This window comes from Aedes aegypti, chromosome 3, assembly GCF_002204515.2.
Source record: "Aedes aegypti strain LVP_AGWG chromosome 3, AaegL5.0 Primary Assembly, whole genome shotgun sequence".
Taxonomy (NCBI): Eukaryota; Metazoa; Arthropoda; class Insecta; order Diptera; family Culicidae; genus Aedes; species Aedes aegypti.
The window spans coordinates 332294275-332305628 of record NC_035109.1 but is presented as its reverse complement, the minus strand read 5'-3'; the positions used below and the strand labels follow the sequence as shown (position 1 = coordinate 332305628).

The 11354-nt window shown below is 35.5% G+C and overlaps 1 protein-coding gene across 1 annotated transcript; it reads right to left on the bottom strand.

Annotated features, from left to right (window-relative positions):
• Nucleotides 1-7238: 7238 nt before the first annotated feature.
• On the bottom strand, nucleotides 7239-8989 carry LOC5567238. Its single transcript, XM_001651618.2, has one exon. It carries the CDS (start codon nucleotides 8905-8907, stop codon nucleotides 7435-7437), a length of 1473 nt encoding a protein of 490 aa, XP_001651668.2. The 5' UTR covers nucleotides 8908-8989; the 3' UTR covers nucleotides 7239-7434.
• Between the last annotated feature and the right edge of the window lie 2365 nt (nucleotides 8990-11354).

Below are 11354 nucleotides of genomic sequence, written 5' to 3'. Positions count from 1 at the left end.
AAAAAAATGAAGTTAAAAAAACTGCCCATATTGCCCCGAATGGCTCTTTTAAATTTCATCATTTTAGAATGATGAAATTTGACTGTTAGAATTTTTTTTAATTTAATCTTTTTGCACGGAGTGTTTATAAATAGTAATAACTCTCAAGTGTAGTGAAAAATATAATAAATGTTTTAGATTATATGAAATAATTTTACAACCAAAAATAGGGCGCTCACTTCACCCTATCGGTAAAAAATCGACTCAAAATATGATAAATTTTGAAAAATCTTTCATTCATTTGGGAATTTTATAAGACAACGGAATTCATACAGATCTAGTGTATTGATCTAAGAAATGTTGGAAATCATGCAAAAATCCAAAGTTTCCATAATATTTTCATCACTTTTATCGACTTTTTCTTAAGGTGGCCAAACTGCCCCACTTTCCCCTAATTCTTATAGTAGGTATGGCTGTTGATTTCTGAATATCTGTCTGGAATTCCTCAACAAATTTTCAAAGTAATGCGAAAATTTTCTCAGTGATTTGAATTTAGTAGAAACTTACGTTACGACCTTTATCATAAGACAACTTTGGTAACGTTCTTAAAAAATACCGACAAAATTTTTGCGTTCAACTTCCATAGTTCTTAGTACAATAATTAAAAAAAAGACCCTCCAAAAAGTTTGTTTGGGATTACTGCAAGTAGGGAAAAATTGGTTTCCACATCAATCTGTTCTACATAATATCATGAAATTCGTGGGTCATGAAAAACAATTTCTAAGATGTTAAAAAACGAATAGCTTCAGTAAAAAAATTCCATCCGTTTTAAAGCCAATCATAATCTATCCGAAAATACGAAGGAAATAGAACAAGAATTATTGAAGTAAACCCAGCCAAGTGTCGGTTCGCAAGTGAGTCAGAGTATGAATGCACCTAGAATGCAAACGACTGTACTGCCCATAATCCCATAATAGTCCCATGTCGACTTTTGACCGATTTGCATATTTTGCATAAATCTACTCAACATCGTCAGAAGAACGATAAAAACTGCTAAAAAAGTAGCCTTTGTTCCTAATTTGTACAAAACCAAACCCCATTTGTGTTGTCCCATCTTGAAAATATTCATAACAGTCACATCAAAGTCCGTATAGTGGCCGGGCTCAGAAGGGGGCACCACTTCTAGTACTACATACGGTCTCTCGGTACTACTAGTTATTCACTTATGTGTAACGAAGTAAAGGGAAATCAATTATACAGTGAAATAAAATGTCATGGTAACTATGATGATTCGCTCAAACAGCAATCCAAAGCATTTCTGTTTCTTGACTCGATGTTTCCATGAGTCTATGGTCCCTTCAGATATCGACTCATGGAGGTTTGACTGTATTTAATGCACACTTGCTTACGGCATTGTAAATGTCATGTATTCACGTCGTTTCGAAAATATTTTTAAATTAGTGGATATCACACTAGGGCGATTTAAATTTAAAAAATGTTTCAAAATCCCATCTCCCATTTGCTCCATACTATCCTTACCATAAAAATAGTGTTCTGTGAAAGTTTTAGCTTTCTAGGTGGTGATTTAAAGATGGCCCAAAGACAATGTTGGTTTATATGGAAATTACTATGGAGAAATTTTGAGAAATGTTCCAAACACGCTAGCACTGTAATGTAAGTGCAAACTTATCATCCCATATTGAAAACTCAACCTTAAAGCCTTAATGAAGGATGTTGCTGAAGAAACAAATCCTTTTTGAGCTAATTTTGTTTGGGATTTTTGTACATGTTTGCAGGGCTATAATCCCATATTTAGCTTAATAATAGCAAACAAACTCATGAATATCTCTTCTGCTATCCGTCGGATTGAATTTCTCTCTTCAGCAAATTTCTTCGTTATGGTTTGAAGAATAAGTTTTCACAATGGGATAATAAGTTTGTACTTACATAACAGTACTAGCGTGTTTGGAAAATTTCTCAAAATTTCCCCATAGTAATTTCCATATAATCCTACATTGTCTTTGGGCCACCTTTAAATCACCACCTAGAATGCTAAAAATTTCACAGAATGCTATTTTTATGGTAAGGATGGTAAGAAACATATGGGAGATTGGATTCTCAAACATTTTTAAATTTTGAACCGCCCTAATATCACACATAATTACAAATTTTCAATTACGATGCATTACAGATTTTCATTTTAGATAAGGCTTATATAAATATTAATTTTATTTTATGTCCGTACTTTACCTTTTGAGTCGTACGAGGGGAATAAAAATAAATGTGGAACAAAAAATAAAAATAAAATAAAGTTCATTCTACATTTTTGATTCATCCATGGACATACAGTAAACTATCCGTAACTCGCTATTCCGTATCTCGATATCGCGTTATAGAACGTGTAGTAAATGTGAGTTTTCATGGATACCTCGATGGTCCCTTTAACCAAAGTTACCCTGATTTTGTGTTATTTAACACGATATTTCCCTAACTCGATAGTCGCCTTAACATCGAGTTACGGAGAGTTGACTGTACTATAATAACTATTTTTTACGGCCAAAGAACATGAATAGCAAATGAAATTTGTTCAAATTGACTTTTGTGTCTACGACCTTCAGGTATTTTCAAAACACCGTCGGCTGGTTAAGCCGTAATAGACATGACAACCCTAGTTGAACAATGAGTGTTTTAGTAGCTGTCGAACGAGCTGATGAACATGATGGGACTGATATGCCAATACATTGGTATATTATATTGTATATAATCGCATAACAGTCTCGGTACGATTTTTCTGCATTTTAAGCCAAATTTTCAACTTGAATTCAAAAGAAATTTATTAGGTTTGTTCGTGTACTCAACAAACAGTGATATGTAGAAATTCAACACATTTCAGGCCAAATAGAGATTCAAAATGGAACGAAATTGTTTCCACATTTCAATCGTCTTTTTCTCAGTTTGTCGTTTTCCAACATGGGACTTTTGTGCAAAGAGGGGCAGTGTACTGCCCATAACTGCATATTTGTAACATTCGACAAAAGTAGGCATTGAGTGAATGTGATACCAAGTTTGCATTCTATTGCAGTATGGGAGGGAACTGATATTTCAAAAAATCACTAAGAATTCAAAAGTGCTTATTTGAGGCTGAAATTTTGTACAACTCATATCGCTTATTGGGTGCATAGTCAGAAAAAAAATCTGAAATAAATTTCGTTGCCACTGCATTATGAGGCTCATGTATAATCTCAATGTGACTGTAATGCGGTTACAATTGCCAATGTGACAAAACAACTTGGTATTTTTTTTTCTAGAACAATCTCACAGATTTTAGTAAGTGGATCGAAAGTATTTGTCATTTGATGACTCTCCCCGGTATTAACTCGAAATTGTCAAAAATGCAGTTATGGGCAGTGTAGTTTGAAACCGTTTGCTGTGATCAATCCTCTTGCCACTTTTCAACGCAGTGGATTCTATATCCCACACCTACCAAAACCACTTTAGCTTTTCTGTGAGGTATATAGTCAGGAATTTCGTCAAAAAGTTTCAAGTTTTGAAATGGTGAGTTCTTGAATTTTCCGACAAGAATTAGTAATTTTTTCCGTGTTCAATTCAAGCTCATTTTTTTGTTATCAAAAAATTTCTTTATGAGTTATTGAAATTTTATTTTATATGTGTTACTCTAGGAATCTTATATAAATTGGATATTGAGTGGTTCGTAGAGTAATTGGCAAAGAAATCTCAAACAAAAATATTGAGTTATTTCTGTAGTAATTTTTGGACAAAAAATGGAGAGTGGAAGGCTTTCTAGAATCTAAAAGAATGCCTGATGGATTTTGGAAGAAAGAATTGCAGAATCCTGCAGTGAATCTGTTGAAAAATTTCTTTGAATACCCAAGAAAATCGCTAGTGCTGTTTTGGAAAATACTTGATGAATTTTTAGGAAGAATCTTAGAACGACATCCTAGGAGAAACGATGATATAGTTTTCCGAAGAAATCCTTGTTCAAGGATTTACGTTCAAGTTGCTAGGGATTTTTTTTTTTTTGCGGCAGAGGTTTTGGAAGAACAGTTGAAAGTAGTGGGCTGCCCAACGTACAGTTCGTAACGTCATTTTGTTACATTGTCAATTGAATCCTGTTCAAGTGCTTATGAAAATCTTGTGGGATATTAGGTGGAATCCTTACAGTTACTCCTGGAAGAATCAATTACTGTTCTATTACAGGATGTCTTGGATATTTTCTGCTGCGAGATTTTAAAGCAATTCTTGAAGAATTTTCGAATGATTTTCAGAAAGATTTGTCGAAGGAAGCTGAAGAGAAATTTTAGGAAGAACCTCAAAAGCAAAGTTGTAAAAACTGTTGATGAACTCACTGAAGAATTTGTGGAAAGGATGAGTTTCGGTGAGACTCCGAGAATTTCTTAATATATTGCTTTGAGAAACATTCAAAGCTTCCAGACAATCCCTAACAAATTAAGAAGGAACAACTGAAAGATATGTAAAACTAACAATTTGAAATTACATGCAATAAGCACGTAGAAGATTTTGCTTAGGAAATGTTTAAAATAATTTCAGATCAAAATAGCCTAAAGGGGCCCAAATAGCCGTAGCGGTAAACGCGCAGCTATTCAGCATGACCAAGCTGAGGGTCGTGGGTTCGAATCCCACCGGTCGAAGATCTTTTCGGGTTGGAAATTTTCTCGACTTCCCAGGGCATAGAGTATCTTCGTACCTGCCACACGATATACGCATGCAAAAATGGTCATTGGCATAGTAAGCTCTCAGTTAATAACTGTGGAAGTGCTCATAAGAACACTAAGCTGAGAAGCAGGCTCTGTCCCAGTGGGGACGTAACGCCAGAAAGAAGAAGAAGCCTAAAGGAACTTCAGGAAAAATCTGTTGAATAATAAATACTGATTCCGAGAATGATTTTTTGTTGCAATTGCAGGACGAACTCAGAAAAACTGGTAAAGGATGTCTTGGAGAAAGCACTTAAAGGGTGTCCCAGATAGTATGGTCATGCCCAAATGACAACATATATGAGAAACATATTTTTTCAAATAAACAAATATTTTTATATTTTCGTATTTTTCCTTGGGGCAGCATTTAAGCCTGTAAACATTTTGTTAGATAAAATAACTTTTCACATTGAAAGTTTTGATTCTTATCTAGCCAGCACAAACACTACTTTTCAGTTTTGTTAGAACTTAACTAAAAATGAATCTATTTAGCAAAGTCCTTCGATGTGATGAGTTCTAGTTCATTGTATCTAAGATGTTCCACACTAAATTTTATTCGAAATTTCATTTTGGCTTTGCTAAAAAACATTTGACAAAATGGTAAAATTCTTAAAAATCACAAATCACTAAAAATAATTCTTTTCGGATCTACTTATGTCAAACAACTATACTTTTGGATAGGCAACAAAAATTTTAGCAACTACCGAAAAGCTAAACATTACATATAATTTGCAATTGGATTAGATGGACAAATTGATGTGAAGATTTGCGAAAAAGTTACACGTCTTCTCAGTGAGAATCGAAGTCACGACTCCCCGAGTTCGATTCTCACTGAGAAGACGTGTAACTTTTTCGCAAATCTTCACATCAATTTGTCCATCTAATCCAATTGCAAATTATATGTAATATTTAGCTTTTCGGTAGTTGTTAAACTTCCACTCGGCTGGTTAGCCGTAAACCACGATTCATAATTAAAAACAAGTAAAAATTTTAGATTTTTCCATGTTTTAACATATATACTAAAGCTAAAGCTAAAAACGGATTTTACAATTTCTATTTAAATTGTATATACTTAGGGTTATAATTTTCATCAAAATAAGTAATACAGTCGACTCTCCACAACTCGATGTTCTATAACTCGATATATTCTATAACTCGATGGATTTTGCGGTCCCTTCAAGTTCCCACACTTCATCCTCTCCATAAGTCGATATTTCTATAACTCGATATCTCCACTAGTCGAAATCACGTGGGAGGAAAATTTCCCTCCATAACTCGATATCTTTCTAAAAACGCTTTTTTATACAGGGAAACATGGACCATTTCTGGTTTGGCAGTGAATAAAGGACTTGCAAGATGTAATAAAAGTTAAAAAACATAAAAATAAAAAACAAAGTTTAGTGAAAGAAGGGGTTTCTCGAGCATTTTGAAATAAGTTCCCAAAGATATTTTTTCAAAATGCTATCAATACAATAGTATTGTTTGCTTACAGAAGTGGTCATAAAAGTATTGGAAATATAGAAATTTGAACCTTTGATTTTAGAATTTTTGCTATCGGTATGTTCTATAACACGATAATCCTATAAGTCGATGGACCCTTGAATATCGAGTTATGGAGAGTCGACTGTAGTTTGATCATCAATCGTGTCGGCAATGATAAATATATTTTTTCCGATTTTTATTGTACGTACATTTTGTCCTAGCACAAATTGCGTTCAACAAAGTCGCTCAGAAATCATGCGATTTGTGCTAAACTGATAAGAGGAGCTTCTTGAAATGTAACACCATCAACAATAGCGGAAAAAATCGCTAAAAATTCAAAGTCTGTTCTTGGTAAGTGCAAGAATAAATTGTGTGAAAATCAAATTGTTATCTGTACACCCGATTCTGTTTTTGCACGGATTTTTTATACACGGCAGTGTAAAAAAAGTTTCCATACATTGTTTTTTTCGCCAAAACCTTATTTTTGCGTAAAACGTCGGGAAATGGTGTTGCTTTTAATGCAGTTTTTGAAATTTTTAACTGAAATTTTTTTTTGCACATTACGCATCCCCCGTGCAAAAACAGAATCGGATGTACTAGTCTATAAATTGCAATGTGATAAAATCGTGCCCATACTTTCTGGGACACCCTATAATTCATGAAGAAATTCATATGGAAATACTCAGAGGAATCTCTTGAAAGTGCATAGGTCAATACCTGATACGTTCGAGGAAGAATTACAAAGGATTTCCCTCGTAAAATCTTTGAAAGCATTCTTGAAGGACTTTTCCACCGGATTAGACGAAGAATAAATATTTTCCGTATTGAAAATTTAAATTTATAAATATCACAGATGTGCAGCGATATGAGACAAAACCACAAACCAATAAATTCAATACAAATCTATGCAAACTGCGATATTTATAAAAACTGTGATTAATACGATCGACATTACTTCTGTAATACACAAAATTGCTGACCCCCCTCCAGAAAAAATTCAATGATTATCAGAATAAAAACGTTCCACTAATCATACGTCTCGCATCAAAATAGTATTTATTTTTAAAATTCCAAACACACGCACTTCGAAATTATGTACAGATACATTATTCACACTTATAAGCGGTTTCTTCACCATCGCTTAAGCCTTAAACCCAGTTTAACTATATGGGTAAACCTGGTTTACGGCTTAAACGAAGGTGAAGAAATTGGCCATTAAATAAGCTCAATATACATCACTTCACTTCACCTGCACCACATTGATCACCCGCTGCTGGTTGCCGGCAATCGTCTTCGCACAGGTATCGGGACTAATCGAATGCTTCACCATATCCCGCAGGGCGGCTGTCGTCTTGGCACGGCTCTTCAACTGATCGAAGATACGCTTTTTGCTGTCCTTGAACCGCTGGAAGCGACTCTCCCGCATCATGATCCGCTCCTGCAGCTTCATCAGTTTGTAACGCTCCTGCTCGAGCGTCTGCTTGAGATTGTGGTCATGCATCTTCTTCTCCAGCTGATTGTCGATCTTTACTCGGCGCTTGTACACGTCTAGGACCCGATGTCTCAGTACGTCCGCTCGTTGAACTCGCTCCTCCAAATGGTCGACCAGTGCCTGTCGCCAGATGTCCTTGTCCAAAGTTTTCTCCTCCTGGTTGATTGTAGTATCTTCGATGCGCTTTAGCTCACGATTCTTTTTCTCACACTCCTTAATACCTTTTTGGATTTCCAATGTTTTACGCAAACTGCTAGATCGTATGTCTTTTTCGGTGATTTCATTTTGAATCTTTTCGATCTGCTGTTGCTCTAAACGTTCCAATCGCTGTTTGCGATTACGAATCTCAATTTTCTCAATGTTTCGCTTCTGGCGAATAGCTTTCTTATAGTTGCGCTCCTGTTCGTCGAGCAAAGACTTTCGATAGGCCTTTTCCTGCTCCCAGCACTGTTTTGCCACAACGGATTCTTCAAGTCGCTCAATCTCCTTGATGCGTTTCAGGACCATGCAATGCAGAATCCGTCGGTCATGATCGGTGAGATTCGTCCCTTTCTGATCCAGCATTTCCGTAATCTTCATCGAGTGCAATCGATTGCAAATGTTGTTATAGTCGTAACTGTTGTCGCTATAGCCACTGCCTTTGTATGTCGACAAATCACTCGTGGACAAACATCGCGATGCTTTCATAGATGCCTTCATTGCCCGTGGATTACCGGGCGTAACCTTGGAAGACATACTCGAGAAACTTCTTTTGCTTCGATCTGTTGATGTCGGTCGAACTTTCTTACTGGATTTACTCTTTTTGATCGGGTCAGTAGGAATCTCCACAGCCAAATTGCTATCACTATCGAACAGGTGAAGTTCCTCGCAAATTTCCTCATCGCACCACTTTGGCGATTCTCGGCCTATGTTGCATCCATGTGGCGGTGGGGAGAAATTGTAGTTGATGTTGAAATTGTAATTGTAACAGCAACTGTAGTTCAGCGATGACCCGGGACCGCTTTCTTCAGCACTTGCCGGAGGTAGATCACATCCGTCATGGTTCGATGAGTGGCCACATCCGGAGGAACTGTTACTCTCCGACTGTTCCGATGCAGTTGGCGGTGGTGCTGGTGATGTTTCGGGACTAAAATCGAACGATAGCACACTGAAATCATCCGGATGGCAGTCGATTTTGGAAGATTTGAATTTATTCTTCAGCTTGTTTTTCAACTTAAACATTTTCCGCTAATTGTTTACTGTATATTTGTATTTTGGGAAACCACTTCAAGCAGATGCATATAAACCAAACCAAGCGAAAGTGTTTTACTATGCAATCGATCCAACAACTTGGCACGCTGTTGTCAAGGGGATGATAGGTTTCTATCTTATTTGGTCGTAGAAGTCATTGCATCCTCGCGCGCTTCGTCTTCGCGTGTGACACGTGGACTCACCATAGTCTCTTTTCGACACTGTTACGGTCGGTTGCATGTTCCATTTGAGTGAAGCCTTGATTGACAAGATTTAATTTTGGAGTGCCGCCGCGCATGTTATCAATTCAACCTATTAGGTACGCGTTGCAAGAAAAATTTTGATTCCTGGAAAATCCAGGGCACCGTGATGCATCAATACCCGGACAGTTAAGCTGATACACTTGTTCAAACTCCGTTTTAAACCATTTTTCATCGAATAAGATTTAATTTCATTATAACTACATATAGTTTTACATCAAATTTGATAAGAAAATTAAATTTTATGATAAAAGTTATAAATATACCATGAAAATCATCGAAACAATCAAGCTTGTCTTGTGCTTAAATCCGGACACCAGAAGCATTACTTGTTTATAAATCCTGGAACTTGTGAATCAAAATCCGGACAGTGCTCTTGCAATATGGAATATTACATCGAAATCCATAAAAAGTGTACATTCATTGAATGTAATGTCTCATTTATAAATATTAAATCAGGAATATGATTTAAAATGCTTATGTTAATGAAATGGTTGTAAATTTTTGATTCAATTACCACAACTGCATCCATACATATGGGGTTAAGCGCTTGTCCTTAGAATCTCTGAAATATTTGAATCACACTGCTTTTCAGAGCATAAAACTGCATTCTAATCATTCTTAACACTTGATTGATATCGTTTGTAAGATTTATTTCAGGTATATTCTTCCCATATTCCCTCACAGAAGTAAAACACAATGCTTTCAAATGGTGTCCGGATTTAAAACCATCTGCTGACAAATCCGGACAGTCTCTTTTAAACCGTTATATGCATATTTACACGAACTTCACGATTGTAGTGCTTCCGAATACATACATTTATGTTTATTTCACTGTCATATTCAAAATAAGTTGTAAATAATGTCATTTAAACACATGACTACCAACTTAATGTAAACCCACTTTTTTCGCCACTTCTACCGAAATGATTCACAATGCAGAAAAATAACACGTCCAACACGAAAGACTTTTTTGTTTTGATTATTGCCAATTAATAGGCAATGGTAACTAGATAACGAATGATTGCAAAATGATCAGCAAGAATGAAATATGAGATATTATGAAAAAAATACCACTATAATACTAAATTTCATCATTAACTAATGTATTTTACCAGAGTGTCCGGATATTGGTACCGTCCGGATTTTGATTCACCACGGTAATCTGTTGGAAAATTGTCTACCATATTAATCATAGTCACCCGCGACCTCAAATATTGAACTATGTTTGTTTATGACACAGCACAGTACATAAATGCACTGTCAACGGGCAGTTTTGGCCCGTGACACCAAATGTCTTATGTTGATTTTTATATGATAATTCTGATTAAAGATTGCCAACGTTAGTTTTAAATTGATAAATTCCAAATTTATGTTTCTAATTCTGTGTTTATCATATACTTTTACGACAGAAAATGTGTTGAAATTCATCCAGCGTTTTTGTTTTTGGAATACTAGAACATAGAGCTGCTGGTAAGGGTGGTAACGGAGCTGAACTAATAAAGAAGGGCCCGGACAGGCTGGCCATTTGTCTGCACTGCACACTGGTCCAGGAAGCTAATTTAGGCGGACATTTTTTTCGTCAAGATTTGTTGATTTTAGAGCAATAGTTTATTCTGAGAATATGTTCAGAATTTTCAGTACTACAAAATGTACGGAACAAAAATTTTTTTACGGTGATCGCAAGAGTGACGCATACGCCAACTTTTTTATTTTAACGAATCGTAAGTTGGTATGTTCAGCAAAGTTGTAGCAAATGATCATAGAAACAACTTTGCCGAACAAACTTTTTCTCGGTTTTGCTTCTGAGCCGAGATAATTAAGTATTTTTAATAAAAAATCGTTTTTTGCTCTTAAGTATTTTATTTTTTAGTTTTATTGGCCTACTATGTTCTACAAAGTTTTTATACTTATCATTTGCTACAACTTTGCTGAACATACCAAAGTTGTATTTCTTATGGTTTTCATGTAATTTGTAATAATAATTGTAAAATTAGCTGTTTTGTATGCCTTGTATCTCAACTATGAGCACCTCAAAAAAATATATCTTTCCACCAAATGATTTTGCAGTCTTTTAAGTACCTATGAGCAAAATTTGGAGAAGATGATATTTTTCTATCTCGTTTAAAATCGATTTTACTAATAGACGATATGAGATAAATCCATATTTATTGAATA

Excerpts from the sequence above, each read along its gene's own strand:
- LOC5567238 (XM_001651618.2), bottom strand. The coding sequence starts at position 8,907 with ATGTTTAAGTTGAAAAACAAGCTGAAGAATAAATTCAAATCTTCCAAA.